The sequence below is a fragment of the Pseudophryne corroboree genome, chromosome 6 (assembly GCF_028390025.1).
Source record: "Pseudophryne corroboree isolate aPseCor3 chromosome 6, aPseCor3.hap2, whole genome shotgun sequence".
NCBI classification, from domain to species: Eukaryota; Metazoa; Chordata; class Amphibia; order Anura; family Myobatrachidae; genus Pseudophryne; species Pseudophryne corroboree.
This window is the reverse complement of record NC_086449.1, coordinates 310,342,066-310,361,424: the sequence shown is the minus strand read 5'-3', so window position 1 is coordinate 310,361,424 and position 19,359 is coordinate 310,342,066. Positions and strand designations below refer to the sequence as shown.

Sequence of the window (19,359 nt, the reverse complement as noted above, 5' to 3'; positions counted from 1 at the left end):
ACCGTATTACCAAATGCAGTCCTTTCGATCACAAAAAGGCAAGAAAGTCCGAGGTGCGTCCTTTCTTGCCAGAGGCAGGGGCAGAGGAAGGAACAGAACGCAGCTAGTTCCCAGGAACAGAAGTCCTCCCCGGCTTCCACTAAATCCACCGCATGACGCTGGGGCTCCACAGGCGGAGCCAGGCCTGGTGGGGGCGCGTCTCCGAAATTTCAGCCACAAGTGGGTTCACTCACAGTTGGATCCCTGGGCGATAGAGATTGTGTCTCAGGGATACAAGCTGGAATTCGAAGAGATGCCCCCTCACCGATACCTCAAATCGGCCCTGCCAGCTTCCCCCTTAGAGAGGGAAATAGTGTTAACTGCAATTCACAAATTGTATCTTCAACAGGTGGTGGTCAAGGTTCCCCTCCTTCAACAAGGGAAGGGTTATTATTCGACCATGTTTGTGGTACCGAAACCGGACGGTTCGGTCAGACCCATATTGAATTTAAAATCCCTTAACATATACCTGAAAAGGTTCAAGTTCAAGATGGTATCGCTCAGAGCGGTCATCGCAAGCCTGGAAGGGGGGGGATTTTATGGTGTCTCTGGACATAAAGGATGCATACCTTCATGTCCCCATTTATCCACCTCATCAGGCGTACCTCAGATTTGTGGTACAGGATTGTCATTACCAATTTCTGACATTGCCGTTTGGTCTCTCCACGGCACCGAGAATATTTACCAAGGTAATGGCGGAAATGATGGTACTCCTGCGGAAGCAAGGAGTCACAATTATCCCATACTTGGACGATCTCCTCATAAAGGCGAGGTCAAGAGAGCAGTTGCTGATCAGCGTAGTGGAAGTGTTACGACAACACGGCTAGATTCTAAATAATCCAAAGTCGCAGTTGATTCCTACGACTCGTCTGCCTTTCCTGGGCATGATTCTGGACACAGACCAGAAGAGGGTTTATCTCCCAATGGAGAAGGCTCAGGAACTCATGACACTGGTCAGAAACCTATTGAAACCAAAACAGGTGTCGGTGCATCACTGCACGCGAGTCCTGGGAAAGATGGTGGCATCATACGAGGCCATTCCCTTCGGCAGGTTCCATGCGAGGACCTTTCAATGGGATCTACTGGACAAATGGTCCGGATCACATCTTCAGATGCATCGGTTAATCACCCTATCCCCCAGGGCCAGGGTGTCTCTCCTGTGGTGGCTGCAGAGTGCTCACCTCCTCGAGGGCCGTAGATTCGGCATTCAGGACTGGGTCCTGGTGACCACAGATGCAAGCCTCCGAGGGTGGGGGGCAGTCACACAGGGAAGAAATTTCCAAGGTCTGTGGTCAAGTCAGGAGACTTGCCTCCACATCAACATCCTGGAACTAAGGGCCATATACAATGCCCAACGCCAAGCGGAGTCCCTACTTCGCGACCAACCGGTTCTGATTCAGTCAGACAACATCACCGCAGTGGCTCATGTAAACCGCCAAGGCGGCACAAGGAGCAGGGTGGCGATGGTAGAAGCCACCAGAATTCTTTGCTGGGCAGAGAATCACGTAAGCGCACTGTCAGCAGTGTTCATTCCGGGAGTGGACAACTGGGAAGCAGACTTCCTCAGCAGGCACGACATCCACCCGGGAGAATGGGGACTTCATCAAGAAGTCTTCACGCAGGTTGCAAGTCGGTGGGAACTGCCACAGGTGGACATGATGGCATCCCGCCTCAACAAAAAGCTACGGAGTATTGCACCAGGTCAAGAGACCCTCAGGCGATAGCTGTGGACGCACTGGTGACGCCGTGGGTGTTCCAGTCGGTCTATGTATTTCCTCCTCTTCCTCTCATACCCAAGGTGCTGAGAATCATAAGAAAAAGAGGAGTGAGAACAATACTCATTGTTCCGGATTGGCCAAGAAGGACTTGGTATCCAGATCTGCAAGAAATGCTCACAGAGGACCCGTGGCCTCTGCCTCTAAGACAGGACTTGTTGCAACAGGGGCCCTGTCTGTTCCAAGACTTACCACGGCTGCGTTTGATGGCATGGCAGTTGAACGCCGGATCCTAGCAGAAAAAGGCATTCCGGATGAGGTCATTCCTACGCTGATAAAGGCTAGGAAGGACGTGACGGCTCAACATTATCACCGTATATGGCGAAAGTATGTTGCTTGGTGTGAGGCCAGGAATGCCCCTACGGATGAATTCCAGCTGGGCCGTTTCCTTCACTTCCTACAGTCGGGAGTGACTTTGGGCCTAAAATTGGGTTCCATTAAGGTCCAGATTTTGGCCCTATCCATTTTCTTTCAAAAAGAACTGGCTTCTCTGCCTGAAGTTCAGACGTTTGTAAAGGGAGTGCTGCATATTCAGCCCCCTTTTGTGCCTCCAGTGGCACCTTGGGATCTTAATGTGGTGTTGAGTTTCCTGAAATCACACTGGTTTGAACCACTCAGGTCGGTGGAATTGAAATATCTCACGTGGAAGGTGGTCATGCTACTAGCCTTGGCTTCGGCGAGCCGTGTGTCAGAATTGGCGGCTTTGTCACATAAAAGCCCTTATCTGGTTTTCCATGCGGATAGAGCAGAATTGCGGACCCGCCCACAATTTCTGCCGAAAGTGGTTTCATCCTTTCATATGAACCAACCTATTGTGGTGCCTGTGGCTACTCCTGACTTGGAGGATTCTGAGTTACTGGATGTGGTCAGGGCTTTGAAGGTTTATGTAGCCAGAACGGCTAGGGTCAGGAAAACAGAATCTTTGTTTATCCTGTATGCTTCCAACAAGCTTGGGGCGCCTGCTTCAAAGCAGACTATTGCTCGCTGGATCTGTATCACGATTTAGCAGGCTCATTCTGCGGCTGGATTGCCGCTGCCTAAATTAGTTAAGGCCCATTCCACAAGGAAGGTGGGCTCTTCTTGGGCGGCTGCCCGAGGGGTTTCGGCATTACAACTTTGCCGAGCGGCTACTTGGTCAGGTTCAAACACCTTTGCAAGGTTCTACAAGTTTGATACCCTGGCTGAGGAGGACCTTGTGTTTGCTCAATCGGTGCTGCAGAGTCATCCGCACTCTCCCGCCCGTTTGGGAGCTTTGGTATAATCCCCATGGTCCTTACGGAGTCCCCAGCATCCACTAGGACGTTAGAGAAAATAAGATTTTACTTACCAGTAAATCTATTTCTCGTAGTCCGTAGTGGATCCTGGGCGCCCGTCCCAAGTGTGGACTTCTTCTGCAATGCCTGTATATAGTTATTGTTTATATAAGGGTTATGTTATAGTTGCATCAGGGTTGATCTGATGCTCTGTTGTTGTTCATACTGTTAACTGGGTAAGTTTATCACAAGTTATACGGTGTGATTGGTGTGGCTGGTGTGAGTCTTGCCCTGGATTTCCAAAATCCTTTCCTTGTACTGTCAGTTCTTCCGGGCACAGTTTCTCTAACTGAGGTCTGGAGGAGGGACATAGAGGGAGGAGCCAGAGCACACCAGAACCTAAATTCTTTCTTAAAGTGCCCATGTCTCCTGCGGAGCCCGTCTATTCCCCATGTTCCTTACCGAGTCCCCAGCATCCACTACGGACTACGAGAAATAGATTTACCGGTAAGTAAAATCTTATTTTTAAGGCTTGCTCTCTTTAACATGGGCTGTTTACTCTGAAGTTCTAAAATATGATTATTCAAAGGGGATAATTAATTACCAAACTAGTTAGTACATCTACAATTTCAAGAAACTTAAATCAATTGTGGGTAAAATATTTGTTATGTATTCAAGGGTTTCCAAATGCCAGGTAACCTTATATATGGCACAAAGTCCTTAAACTAATTAAATACTAACTCATAATAACAACTGTTATATTTATTCAAATATCAGAACTTCAATTAGAAACATATTCTTCAATTACCCAGCTAGAAATCCTTTTTCTACTTGTCTGCATTGTTTTACCTGTAAAGTTACATTGTAATGACACAAAACAACAGGCAATCTCCAAATACTGTAACCGTGCATAAGATTACACATTATGGAATCACTTCAGTTATCTGCGAGGAGGTTGCTATTGTAACATCGTGGCAATGCTGTGAACAACACCTCAACTCACCCCCATCGCTGGACTCATGGAGGTACAGTACCATAATTGCGCCATATAGCCGCACTTACATGTACCACAAGGGATTTGCAGCTAATTGAATTGACCCCTAACTTTATTAAGATTACACAATTAATGATGAATTCCAAACAAATTCGCCCAGAGTGCCCATTTAAAGAGTAAGCCAGTTTATTTTCTTAACGTATAATGTGTACAGGTTGAGTATCCCATATCCAAATATTCCGAAATACGGACTTTTTTGAGTGAGAGTGAGATAGTGAAACCTTTGTTTTTTAATGGCTCAATGTACACACACTTTGTTTAATACACAAAGTTATTAAAATATATTGTATTAAATGACCTTCAGGCTGTGTGTATAAGGTGTATATGAAACATAAATGCATTCTGTGCTTAGATTTAGGTCCCATCGCCATGATACTTCATTATAGTATGCAATTATTCCAAAATACGGAAAAATCCCATATCCAGAATACCTCTGGTCCCAAGCAATTTGGATAAGGGATACTCAACCTGTATTTGCTTTCCCTCTGCCATTTCTTCAGTGCAGCTTCCTCTAAGCACTGACATATCCTCCGTCCTGTCTCTCACCCCTCCCTATACATCTCTCTCTCATCCCTCCTTATACATAAAGGTCTCTCCAAGAGATTAGCCTTCTATCGCTTTCTTGATGTAGAGCTGATACATATGTGTGCACATTTACTTTGGATTTGGTGATCTTTGCTTTTTGCTGGAATAACTGTGCCCTAAAGCATAACAAAACACTTAAAGAAGCCTTTAAGCTTCTCATACGATCTGCCAGTGATTGTGCTGCCAAACAACCCTATTAAAGTATATCCAATTTGCTTTATGTCCTTGTACTTTCTGGCTTCCATTTGTACTAGCTCACCATGACTGCTAACAGGTGGGGCACTATCTCCTGCAAAATATCGTAGACTAAGTTAGTGGGCATATTTCTTCTATTTAGTTAATTAAATGTGATATGACAACAACAGGCTGGGATTCCTGACATGGTTGCATCTTAGGCCTGAATTAGATGTGTGTAGAGTAACGGTGCATGCTGCAAACTACTGATGTTCGGTACTTTGCACATGCACCGACCCTGCAATGCACATGTGCAGTATGGGTTTGCAACTTCGGTCACACTACAGCATCAGACTGTAAGTGATTGACAGTTTGATGCTGTTTAGGGGCAGTGAAGGCCTCCGTTTCTCCAAACAGAAGCGGGTCACCACTGTTGCGGGGGAGGGATGAGGTCACGATCTCCGTCAGATATACGGAAATTTCCTGGCCTTTTGGTAGGTCTTGTAGCGGACGGCTTGCGCATCTCCATGAGTCACACAGCCAGCTGATGTTGTCGCAGACGATCCTGCTGCATTACCATATTAGAGTTATTGCTACTGCTTCTATGTAAGTAGCACTGATAGCTACTCCAACCACATCTGAATTTGGCCCCTGATGCAACCATTCAGAAAATCTCACTGTGTGGCTGCTGGAAGAAAATCTGCCTGCAGCTGCCACTCTCAGAGTGGCCTCCTGGTCCCTCTGCTTCGTAGTTGGTCAAGTAGCCCAGTACCACCTCCCAGGGGAAATGTAATAGAAGCTGCCCTTACCTTCCCTGTGTATACCTGCGGCTGCAGAGAGGAGCGGCAACCAGGAAAAGGTAAGTTTGTGATGGTCGTGATAGTCCAATATCTCAGCCATCGATGTTTTAAGCTATGTTTATAAAAAATAATGTTGTATATGTTTTACATAGATGTTCTTATTCTTAACCTAATTCAGTAAAAAAAAAAAAGACAATTTCTAAGGAGCTTTCTGAAAATTAATAATTATATTAATATTGTTTAATACCTCCACTTTTTCCAATTATAATTTTCTTCATTTACTTTAAGATTCAAATCAAGAGTATTATGTGTGCAGCAAGACAGCAGTATACTGTAGGCAGCTGCGTAGCAGCAAAGTGCTAATAAAAGGCATAATGTACTTAACGACTATTAACAACACTCTGGGAGAGTTCTGGAGGGACAGCCAGGTGGGAGTGGTAAGTGGGAATGGCATTGTTATTGTATCTTCATGTCCCAATGAAGCTGCGATTCATGCCATAGCAGGGATGTGCAGGCAGGGGAGGCAGTGCCATTAATTATTAAAATAATACAAAGGAGATACTTATGACACATATTCTGTATCATAAGTATCTCCCACACCTTTCAACGAGAAAGGTGTGGGAGCGGGGGTGGGCGGGGCCAAGCCATGGGCAGTAAAAGCCCATTGAAAATATAATGGAAAGCGGCACCTACTAAAGTGCCGCTTTGATACAGGGAGGTGCTTTCAACCCATGAAAGCACGCCCCTGTCAGTGATGCCAGATGTGATTGGCCAGCGGATGCGTCACTCTATTCGCTGCCATCACTCACTGGGTGTGGGTGAATGCGGCGGGGACACGGCAGAGATGCGGGCAGCGGGACGCGACGGAGGTGCAGGCGTCAGTGGCGGTAGGCAGAGTTTGGCAGCGGAGCGGTACCCATTTCAAAAAAGGAGCCTCAGCATCATTTTTTAAATAAAAGATTGCCACAGCCAGTGCCTCCTCAGCCTCTGACCTCACCGCATGTCACTGTGCCATAGTGCAGTGGCTGCGGTCATGGTGATCATTTACTCAAGCCCCCAGACTGCACTCCTCACTCAGGAAGTATGCAACATAAAGGGAGCTCTGCACACATACTGTTTTGGGGGTCTGAGAATGCCCACAGAAATTTGTGAGTCTCCAGGACATTTCAGATGAGTAAGTATGTTAAAAAGCATATTCATAATGACTTGGCAACAATTTTATTGTCCTTTAATACTAGAAAAAAATACTCCAGTTTAGTAAAATTTCTCAAGAGTTTTACTAAATTACTGTACTAAAATAAATAAATAAGTAAATAAAGTACTGTAGTTCCCACCTGACCCTAATTTCCAAAGACCTGTTTGAGACTTTAAGACTTTTCCTAGATTGACTTTTCCTACATTTCCTAGATTTGAGGTTTTAAGACTTTTCCTAGATTAACCAATTCCAATTCTTATTGCATATTCTTATTTTCTGGACATATTAATATACTGTGTATTGAATCTGAATATTTAAAATAATAAAACATATTAAATGATCTAAAGTAATAACCATATTTAGCAAACATATGAAGATAGTAACTGTGGTCCAGGGTGCATACTATAGCTACAGTAGTGGCGTAACTACTGCCCCCGCAGCCCTCGCGGTGGCTTGGGGGCGCAGGGCTGCGGGGGCGCCACCACTGATTCAGCGCAGATTGACATGCGGACGAGCGTCCGCATGTCAATCTGCTGTCTCCTCTCACTAACCCTCCGCTGCTGTAAGGAGAGACACGGAGGGCACAGCGCGCGCCTCTCCTGTGTCCCTCCTGGGTCTCCGGCGGGTCTAATAAATGAAGTGCCGTTCGTGAGCTCTGATTGGCTCACGAACCGGCACTTCCTTTAACAGACCCGCCGGAGACCCAGGAGGGACACAGGAGAGGCGCGCGCTGTGCCCTCCGTGTCCCTCCACCACAAAACAGCAGGGGAGCGCGGGGGAGCGGCACTGGCACTGGGGGTGCATAATCGGCACAGGGGGAGCATATGTGGCACTGAGGGGGCATATGTGGCACCGGGGGGTATATGCGTACCTGGCACATGGGGGGGGGCTGTATTTGGCACTGGGGACATGTGAGTACCTGGCACTGTGGGGGAATATCTGGCACTGGGGACATATGTGGCACTGGGGGGTGTATGTGTACCTGGCACATGGGGGGGGGGCTATATTTGGCACTGGGAGCATGTGAGTACCTGGCACTGTGGGGGAACATCTGGCACTGGGGGCATATGTGGCACTGGGAGCACAGCCCTAGCAACAAGCACTACCCCCTAGCAACAGGCATGACACCCGGTGCATGAAACCACTGGCAACGAGCATGACACCCAGTGCATGAAATCCCTGGCAACGAGCATGACACCCTGAGCATGAAAACCCCTGGCACCGTGCTTGGAACCAAGAGCATGAAACCCCTGGCAACGAGCAGGTAATTTAAAAGTAATTAGAAGTCTTATTGTAGGACTTAATGTGTAATGGGCATTGCGGTGTGTGGCATAATGTATCACGGACATTGCGGTGTGTGTCATAATGTGTCACAGGCATTGTGGTATGTGGTATAATGTCTCAGGGGCATTGCATTGTGGCATAATGTATAACGGGCATTGCGGTGTGTGGCATAGGGTATAACGGGCATTGCGGTATGTGTCACAGGCATTACGGTGTATGGTATACTATATCACAGGCATTGTGATATGTGGTATAATGTCTCAGGGTCATTGCAGTGTGTGGCTTAATGTATCACGGACATTGCGGTGTGTGTCATAATGTATCAGGCATTACGGTGTGTTGTATACTATATCATGGGCATTGTGGTATGTGGTATAATGTCTCCGGGTCATTGCGGTGTGTGTCATAATGTGTCACAGGCATTGTATGTGCTATAATGTATCAGGGGCATTGCAGTGTATAGCATAATTTATAATGGGCATTGCGATTCCTGTCATAATAATGTGTCACAGGCATTACGGTGTGTGACATAATGTGTCGGGGGCATTACGGTGTGTGCATATTGTGTCATGTGCATTATTGTGTGTGGCATAATGTCTAAGGGCCATTGCAGTATGTGGCATATTGTATACTGGGCATTACCATAAGGAGGAAAAATGACAAATAATGCAAGGCGCATGAATCAGGATTATTTTTTTTTCCTGTGGTGGCCAACGTCTGGGCGTGCAGGTTGCAAAACTGGGGTATAAGGTAGTCATTTCCTGCAATGCCACGCCCATTTATGCGAAGCCACGTCCATTTCAATGAAGCCACGCCCCCTTTTTGCCGCACGTGCATGTTTGTCCCTTTACTAGTGCCAATGATGGGGGATGGGGGGGGGGGGCGCCGAATAATTTTTTGGCTTGGGGGAGAAAAATGTCTTGTTACGCCACTGAGCTACAGTGTGGCATAGACAGAAAGTCGTACTTCTGCACACTACAGACCCATCAAATAGACTTGACACACTTTGACACTGGTAGGGACTGAGATACATATATTTTTATTTACTATATAGAAATCTTCTGATTCCCCTTCGGGTGTCTCTCTCATGGCATTAAAAGTACAGAGCACATGGAATTTGTTCTATGATACGGCTGAGTTTGTTTTTATTTTTACTCAGCCCATGAAATTGTTCTGTGAATTGATGTTAAGCTCGGTCTAGATGAAGGATCATCCATGAGAAATACCATTTTCTGTGTCGCTATGGCCTTAAGGTTTTTCTTTTCATGTGCGATCTCCCAAATCCACCAAACTGAAAGAGATAGATATGTCAAAATTAAAACACTTTGCGTTTAGATGTGAAATCACATTACTATAGCGTAGTTTAGGGCAACCTTATCTTAAAGGGACATAGGCAAGGATAATATGTTGTCCTTCTAATTATCATATATTTATATTTTTTAGTATAATATTAACCTAGAAGTGCACACAAACGTTATATTTAGCACAGAAATTTGTGTGGCGCTCTGAGCCTACCAGAAGAGTGAGCAAGTCTCCCAGAGTTGGCCGCAACTCACTTGAATCTCGTCATTATAGTCCCTAAATTTCTCTGCACATGTTACATCTGCCCCACCTGCAGTGCAACATGGTTTTGCCCATTAGTGTGCTTTTTTTGGATTGCTAACAAACCTGAATAAACCCCTCAGAGCCACACACACAGCAAACTTGGTAGAAGCTGCTACCACTGGGCATGTTCAGCAGGGGTGGTCTTCAGGTTGCCGGCTGTCGGGATCCCGGCGCACAGTATACCGGTGCCGGAATCCCGACAGCCGGCATACCGACACTTTTTTTCCCTGTTGGGGGTTCACGACCCCCCTGGAGGGAGAATAGATAGCGTGGCGAGCGCAGCGAGCCCACAAGGGTCTCATTTGCGCTCACCACGCTGTCAGTATGCCGGCAGTCGGGCTTCCGGCGCCGGTATGCTGGTCGCCAGGAGCCCGGCCGCCGGCATACCATACTACACCCGTTCAGTAGCTCTGCTCTGTCCCTTAAACTGCATGATGTGGTGGCAGCTCTAGTAATTGTATTATAAACCATTGTGATTGTTGTCATAATTTGAGCCACTTACCAAGAGGAGCTAGGGTTTCCAGGCAACCAGAACCCCCCCAGCCCTACATTTGTCTGTGATACAGTATGTTCTACATATTAGGTACACTCTATGGCAGTGGTTCCCAAACTTTCTTGAATCATGGCACCCTATAGTATCAGCATATTTTCTCGGCTCTCCTAGGCCAAAATGTTCTAATTGAAAAATTAATTTAAAAAAAATTAAGTAGCTTGTGCTTACCTGTAATACTTGAGTTCAGTTACGTGCTGGTGGGTTATGTCTCTGTTTGTCCACATATTGATGGGAGGTCATGTTGGAAGGTATGTTGATTTCATCCACCAGCACTTATTTTGCCTATCCCATTGACCATAAATAATTTCATTTGATCCTGGACGACAAACCTGTGGCATGCCACTTAATTGAATGCACGCAATAGTAATATTTTTGTTGTGTATATTTACCTCTCTCTCTCTTAAATTACATTTTGTCTTTGTCACGGTGAAATGTTTCTGTTTCCATCATACTGTAATTTTACCTTCACCTAGTCATTAATAATATACATTATCTCCACACAGTGAATTGTATAAATATATTTGGTTTCATATAAGTAGTCTGATAATCTTTACATATTTGCCAGCACATGAATATCACTGTTCTACACATCTCTTAATACTGAAACAGAGCACATCAAAGTGACATGAAGGCCACAGTCAGCAAACGCAATGAAAATAAAAGCAGTGGGTGCTGTACTAGAGATAACACTGTGATTTATACCTGCATGGCAAAGAGAGATAGGACATTTCCCAGCCGCATAATTTCCTCATCTACACTGTGGCAGGGTGCCTCACATAAATAAGGAGGATGTGAAAGTCATATCTGCCAGTGTAAAACTAATTTTAGCTCTGCTAAAGAAGTAGAAAACTTTTAGAGTAAAAGCAAAATAGTTCAATTCAGAAAAGATGGTATGATACCACAGCTCCGGATATGGGCCTTATTCAGGTTTGATAGAAAACCAAAAAAGCACACTAACCCTCAGTCAGGCGCAGCTGGTCTGACAGGCGCCGCAAAGCTGTTCTCGCTCCCCTCTCCGCCCCAAGTAGTACCCTCCTATCTCTAGGTCCTGTTCGAAACCCCTAGTCAGTTTTCCCGCCGCCTGCGTGGAGTGCAGTAGTGGCTCTCCTGGCCTTTCAGGAACACTACGCCCAAACTGCAGGAGTGCAGATGTAACATGTGCAGAGAGAGTTAAGCCATGTACACACTGGGATATTTGTCCCGGAAATGTGTGCTGAGCAATCTAGCACAGATTGCTCATCACATATCTCTCAAGCTCAGCACACAGCGCGTAGTGTGCGCTGTGTGCTGAGGGAGGGAGGGAGGGAGGGAGGGATGGAGGGGAAAAAAATAAAAAAAGGTCACTTCTCCCGGCGAAATGAGCGATCTCACTAGATTGGGCATTCATGCATTGATGACATGAATGTGTCCCCTGCACCTCCTCCTTTACAGCATCATGTCCCTACCAGTGGCAGATTTAGGGATCAGGCCGTCCCTAGGCACATTATTGGCAGACACCCCCCCCCACCCTCAGTAAGGTCACTGCCCCCTTCGTTTCGGGGGCCAATTCCGGATGCCTCAAGACCACCAAAGCAGCCCCAACCTCACCCCACTATCAGCTCCCGGACCACAATTTGCTGCCTATTGTCCCACTCTGATCAGTTACAAAATAAAATATTTAAAAAAGAAATTGTAATAAAAAAAAGAAAAGAATGAGCCTGCTGTGCCGCCCTCTAGTAATTGCCGGGCATGTCCTCATGTGCCTAATGAGAAATCCACCACTGGTCTTTACATCACCCCCTTTAGACACCCTCCCCTTCCCCCCTCTGTGACTATCTGACTGTCTCCTCATGGTTGATTCTATATCGGAGTGGGAGAAGGGACCTTCTGACGTATCTAGGGGAGGAGAAACGTCACCAGGGGGAGTAGCTACGGGCGAACAGGGTACCCTGAAAAGTACCCTCGCGGGCTTGCTTCGCTCGCCACGCTTCGGGCTCGGTGGCTCGCTTAGTTCGCCACCTGATTACTAAAGGTAATAGTTGGTGGTGTGGATAGTAGAGGAACTATCCCGCTGGCCTAGCTCCTCCCCCTTGAGTCGTGGCTCCTCCCCCAGACGGGAAAGGTCCCTTAGCCCACTTGATTCTAGCATCTACCGTCTCCTCATGGAGGGGGAGCCAGAATGTCGGTTACTGAGGTTTAGAGGAAAATGTTTCATACTGGAGTTTTCTGTAATATGGTTGTGTTTTTTATTTGCTGATAGAAGTACCAAAAGATAAAATGTTAATGTATCTCTCACCTATACACAGTGAAGGCAGCTATTTTGCAGGCTGAACCAAGATACTTGAAACTGGTGGGAACTCCAAGGCACATGCATAAGTGTGAGCACATAGACAAGGCTGCCATCAGAAATTGTGGGGCCATGGAGGAGGTCGGAACAGTGGATAGTGTGGGTGGTGCTACAGCAGGCTTGGAGCTTTAGTTGGTGCGTCAACCAGTTTTATAAACAAATTGTCAACGTTTGGGCTGGGCGGTTCAGCCACAGAACCTTTGTAATCCATGAGCGTCCCGGTTTAATGGGATGGTATGGTAAGCCTACGTATATCCAGCCCTACCCCATTCACCTCTCACACACATACAGTATATAGACCCTGCCCCAGCCACCTCCCTCTCACACATATGCACCATCCCTACCCCAGCCACCTCCCTCTGACACATATACCACAAACCTGCCGCAGCCACCTCCCTCTCACACATAAACCCCAGCCCTGTCCCATCCACCCCCCTCTTACACACATATATAGACCCTACCCCAGCCACCTCCCTTTCACAAAAACCCCAGCCCTACCCCAGCCACCTCCCTTTCACACATATACCCCAGCCCTGCCCCAGCCACCTCCCTCTCGCACTTATACCTCAGCCTTGCCCAGGCCACCTCCCTCTCACATATACCACAGCCCTGCCCCAGCTACCACCCTCTCACACATATACCCCAGCCCTGCCCCATCCACCCCCTCTTACACACATATATAGACCCTACCCAAGCCACCTCTCTCACACATATACCCCAGCCCTAACCAGCCACCTCTCTCTCACACATATACCCCAGCCCTGCCCCAGCCACCTCCCTCTCACACTTATACCTCAGCCTTGCCCCAGCCACCTCCCTCTTACACTTATACCACAGCCCTGCTCCAGCCACCTCCCTCTCACACATATACCCCAGCCCTGCCCTATCCACCCCCTCTTACACACATATATAGATCCTACCCCAGCCACCTCACTCTCACACATATTCCCCAGCTCTGCCCCAGCCACCTCCCTCTCCAGGGCCGGATCTAGACCTTGAAGCACCCCGGGCAAAAAATAGGGGTGTGGCTTCATGGAGAAGGTGCGTGGTCAGTTATGCCCCCTGTAGCTGTGCCCACAGTAGTATTGCCCCCAGTACTGTGCCCCCTGTAGAGTTGTGCCCCCAGTAGTATTGCCCCCAGTACTGTGCCCCCTGTAGAGTTGTGCCCCCTAGTTGCGCAGTTTACAAAAAAAAAATACTTACAATCCCCGCTCTTGCTTACTGACCACTGCTGCCCTCCGTCTCCGGCCGCCGACGCTGCTCCTTGGATCTATGGGAGAGACATCATGACGTTTCTCCCATAGCACCGCATAGACACTAGAGGTCAATTATGACCTCTAGCGTCTATGTGCCGCTCCCACAATGCAGTGCACTGCACAACACCGGACATCTACACAGCACCGGGCGGCACCGGATGGCTGTTTTGCAGTGCAAATGATTGCCACTTTAAAAAAAACTGAAAAACCTTACCAAATCTCTCACTTTCTGAAACTCTCACTCTATTACATTTGGCCCTATATGTCTGTTATGTTACGCATATTGCAATAACGATATTAACTCTGTTCCTGACGCTTAATAAACCTTCTTCCTGGTTAAGTTATACTTTGTGTTGACTAACACACATAGCACACAGCTGATACCTATACCAACATCCATAGTTTCTGTAAATAATGCAGATGTCAGGTACACTTAGAAGCTGCATTGTCTCTGGAATAGCTACAGAAGGTAGGAGTGAGTGGGAGGTCCAATCAGAAGTTATAATGTCCTTCCCACCACCACCTCTTTATAGAATCATTTTTAATGCATGCCTGTATAAAAAATATAATTTTGCTGGAAATTACAAGGTGCTGCTCTGTCTGACAATATCATGCTACTTAGTTATGGATTTCAATGGGATGTGGTCAGGATCCCAGCAGTCTGGTTCCTGACAGTCAGAAGACCGACAGCGGAATCCCAACAGACAATCCCGCCAGAGCACACCAGTAAATACTGGGGTTGGGGTTTCGGTTAGACACAAAGCAGAGGGTTGGGGTTAGGCTGCGTGGGGGAGGTTAGAGTTAGGTTGTGGGGGATAAGGGGGATTAGGGTCAGGCTGCAGGGGTAGTTAGGGTTAGGTTGCTGGAGGGGATGGTTAGGCTTAGGCTGTGGGATCTGGAGGTTAGGGTTAGACTGCAGGAAGGGTGGGTTAAGTTAAGGGACAGGGGTACAGTTAAAATACATAGGATCCGCCTGAATTCTGTACATTGGGATTGCGCTCTCAGTCTTCTGAATATCGGGATCCCAACTGCTAGCATTTTGTACCCAACCTATTTAAATATATCATATCTCTGTGGTGTTACCAGATTTTGCTTCAGGCTTGGTACAGTATTTTGTTGATAAGCTCCAGTAGCTACCATTGTGTTGATTTACAGTAATAGTGTATAAAGTAGATTGTAGAAAATAGTTTATACTGAGCTCTTGGGATTTATTCTCTATATACAGGAAACAATGATGGACCATGCACTGAGGACAATTTCATACATTGCTGACATTGGTAACATTGTTGTCTTGATGGCAAGACGTCGGATGCCAAGATCTGCATCTCAAGATTGTATAGAAACTACTCCGGGTACTCAGGAAGGAAAGAAGCAGTACAAGATGATCTGCCATGTGTTTGAATCAGAAGACGTAAGTTCTTGCTCCATCTCAAATAGTATATGTACTAATCAACCCATTAGTTATAAATACCAGGACATCGGTAGATATGGCCCACAGACCAATGGTGTAACAAGATTTTGGGGGACATTCACTATAATTAGGGTTTGTAATCCTGGCTGTTTTGTGGCAATTTTTTCTCAGTTTTGCATCTTGCCAATGTACTAATGTCAAACTCGCAGCTAAACTGTCCACACATTAGACTACAAAATGGCATCCTGATTTTCCCCATTATAAGTGTGGAAATCACAGATTTGCTAAGCTTTGGTTATTGAATTTGATGCAAAAATGCTGAAGAAAATTAGTATCTTCTGAGAGGAATGTTTGTGTAAAGAGCTGCACTGAGATCTGTGCAGCCTTGCTTATTTTTTCATGGTAACAAAGAAAATGAAAAATGTGTTGAGTCCTTGAGAAAATTAGAACCAGCACTAGGTGTTTAAGCCTAGGCTAACAGTGTTAAAATGGAGGGGGATGGGGGATGTGTGTGGGGGGGGGGGGGGGGCAGAGCATGTAGTAGTCCCCCCAAAATTCCTATTGCCTGCCTGGGTTGACACAACTACAGCAGGGTGGAAACAGCATCGGGTGTCCCCTCCATAGTGTCAAGCAATTCATTATGCTGCCACCATCCTCACAATAAATAAATACTTCCCCTGTGCTGATAGAACTATAGCTCTTCCCAACACCCATGGACCGTGGGTATTAGAGTAAAAATAATAGTTTCACAATAGGAATTATATTTTCATTTTCCAGCACATTACAGGTCCCAGCAAGCCCTGTCATGCCTCATTTTAATAGTTGCTACTGTAGGTCACAATGGCACTTGTGTTTCTGTAGACGCAGAAATAACACTTAAGGTCCATACACACGGAGCGATATAACTGAGCGATTTTGACTATATAGTCAAAATCGCTCAGAAAGTTAGTGCATATCTCTCCATGTGTACACAGCCAGCGATAGCGATGCGCGTCCCCGCCAGGTCGCTATCGCTGCTAAAAATAGACTGTGCAGGCAAGTCAATTTTGGCTATGTCGCTGGGAAAGAAAAAGCATCCCCTTGCTTGAATGAGTTAGCCAAAATCGCCCATAGCCAAAATCGCTGGAAAAGTTAGTCAAAATCTCTGGTAAAGTTAGTCAAAATCTCCTACTGCCAGTTCAAGGGAAATTGCTCAGTCACAATCTCTTAGTCAAAATATCTCCGTGTGTATGCACCTTTAGTACGTCTTTAGACGGAACCATCAGTCAAACTTTAAAATTTTGCACCAGCCACTGCAAGGTTTCAGTTTAACTGTCGCCATGGCCAGTGTCTGAGCCCGTAACACGCAGGTTAAAGAGAACAGGTCCTGGAAACCAGATCCCACCGCTGGAGAAGAAGTCCCAAATGCACCCACAGTCCTTCATAGAAAGTATGTCAGCTGCTTAACATGTTTCAAACAATGGGGGTAATTCCAAGTTGATCGCAGCAGGATTTTTGATAGCAATTGGGCAAAACCATGTGCACTGCAGGGGAGGCAGATATAACATGTGCAGAAAGAGTTAGATTTGGGTCGGTTATTTTATTTCTGTGCAGGGTAAATACTGGCTGCTTTATTTTTACACTGCAAATTAGATTGCAGATTGAATACACACTACCCAAATCTAACTCTCTCTGCACGTTATATCTGCCTCCCCTGCAGTGCACATGGTTTTGCCCAATTGCTATCAAAAATCCTGCTGCGATCAACTTGGAATTACCCCCCATGTAGGATCTTCATCACAAGCATCTGCCTTGTGACCTTTTGACACCAGGTCAAGGAGAAAGATTATACCATTAGTCTAATCACCAAGGAGTACTCCACCTGCGTGTGGTAGATATGCCTGTATGATTATTTTAAATGTGAGTACAATGTATGTATAAAACCTTTTATCCATTCAGAGGTGTCTTTTAGTTGTACTGAATTTGTACATGTTACTAGAAAAAGCACCTATTAGAGTGAACACTGTTTTCTTTCCTCTATATCACCTTGGGAGTTAGGTGGAACTCCTTGGTTGTAATTTTTAGGTTTTATGCACATATTTGCAGTCTTGGCTTTTTGATAATATTGTATAGACATCCTAAGTAACCTGAGTAACCTAAGGGTTACTCAGATGTCCAATGTTCATGCAGAGGAGCCGATGCTATGTCTTCGGCTGCAGCCATCATATCACAGAAGCCGGCAGTGGGCGTCTTTTAACATATGACACCTCCCGCGGATTTTGCATATTTTCACACAGCCGCTGCACACAAAGACCCAGTGGTGGCAACATTAGCGTCCATCTATGAATCAGGCGCTACGTCCGTTTTACTTTCATGATTTTCAGCAGGAAATACATTATTGTAAGAGCCTATTCTACTAGTACATTTATTTTTAAACTATATTTTTATCACATTGCTCATATGTATCCATTTTCAGATCTAAAGCATTTTCTTACTTGCTTTTGGGAAATCAGGTATACTGTAGTTAAGTCCTCCTGCTGCTAAGCTCCACTGGTGGTTACACTGGTGGACATCAAAGGACCTTACAATAGAAGCTCACCAGACAACAGTGTCTTTGATACATTTCTTTAATGTCTGCTACCTGTAGTGGCCAAGCTGAGTGCCAGCACCTTATGTCGTCCTGCATGCACACCTGTGTCAGCTTTAATAAAACATTAGGGTCATTCACAGCATTCAGGTGCAAATGGGATCCTGTTTGGCGTGCAACTGATATTTTAAAATTACATTTAATGTGCAGTATATTATATAACACTCATGAATTATACAGGTTCTTTGACTAGCTGACTTCAAGCCTGAATTTCACCTGGTTTTAATCAGCCACAGAACCTGTGTAATTCATGTGTGTCCTGGCTTAAAGGGATAGTATGGTAAGCCTACAGTATACAGATGTAGCTACATCTGTATATAATTTATAGTGGCAACAATAAATGCAAAATGCTACTTGCTTCAATGTGCAGAAAAATAAGTTCAAATACAGGGTATAAATTCAGCAGCACACGGGGGTACCGCTCTAGGACATCCCTCCTCTACCGGGTAACGGATTACCTTTTCCACCCCTTGTTGTGGGACATAGACTGCTCACCTGGGCGGCCCAGGTAAGCAGTCTGTGTGGTCTATTTACTAAACCTTGGATGGAGATAAAGTGGACGGAGATAAATGACCAGCCAATCAGCTCCTAACTGCCTTGTCACAGGCTAGGTGTGAAAAATGAGTTAAGAGCCAATTGGCTGGAACTTTATCTCCGTCTCCTTTACCTTCATCCAAGGGCTTAGTAAATAGACCCCTATGTCCTGGATGTGGGGGTGGGAGTAGACTATATTGCAGTGGAGGGGGGAAGTCCCAGAGCGGCATACTCGTGTCGGCTTCTGTGAACGCCTATGCCTACAGGGCATCTCTTATGCTGGGTACAGTACACGCTGAGCTGATGCTCAGCCAGCCAACCTATCTGGTGATCGAAAGGGGGCTGCCACTGCTCAGACTGCATACAGTGCGGTGCAGAGTGTCACCCAAGTCCCCTCATCCGTGGCAATCATGCTGCTGATGCAGACCACATACTGAGCCGGTATGCAGTTAAAATACCGGCTGCCAGGATCCCGGCATTCAGGAGACTGATGCCAGAATCCTGACAGGCGGTGAAATACCGCTGGATGGAATTCCCGACCACTGCAGGTTATTCCCACTTGGTTGGGAATATAGCCAGTTGCGAGCAAAGCCACTGCCCCCGAAGCGTGCGAGCACAACAAACCTGTGAGGGGACATGCTGCCTCGCTGACGGGATTCCGACAGATGGGATGCCTCTGTTGGTGCACTGACAGCTGGCATCCCGTCTGCCAGTAAAACATACCAATCCCACAGCGTCAGATGCATACAGAGCACGAGAGGTGGCGGGGTGGGGCGTTGTGTTCTGTGGCCTTGTTAGGGGGAAGAGACATGAGTACCTGGGTGGCATGGGGGAAGAAGTTGTGCACTGTGGCCATATTGGGGGCGAGGGGATGGGTAATTTTATTGGA

At 46.4% G+C, this 19,359-nt stretch overlaps 1 protein-coding gene across 6 annotated transcripts in view; it reads left to right on the top strand.

The window, feature by feature from the left end:
• APBA2 (amyloid beta precursor protein binding family A member 2) overlaps window positions 1-19,359 on the top strand; it is a 645,362-nt gene that overhangs the window by 538,937 nt on the left and 87,066 nt on the right. For all 6 annotated transcript variants that reach the window (XM_063926236.1, XM_063926237.1, XM_063926233.1 and 3 more), the window contains one exon: window positions 15,125-15,310. In XM_063926236.1, coding sequence (XP_063782306.1) covers window positions 15,125-15,310 — 186 coding nt within the window. The remainder of the gene's footprint in view (window positions 1-15,124; window positions 15,311-19,359) is intronic.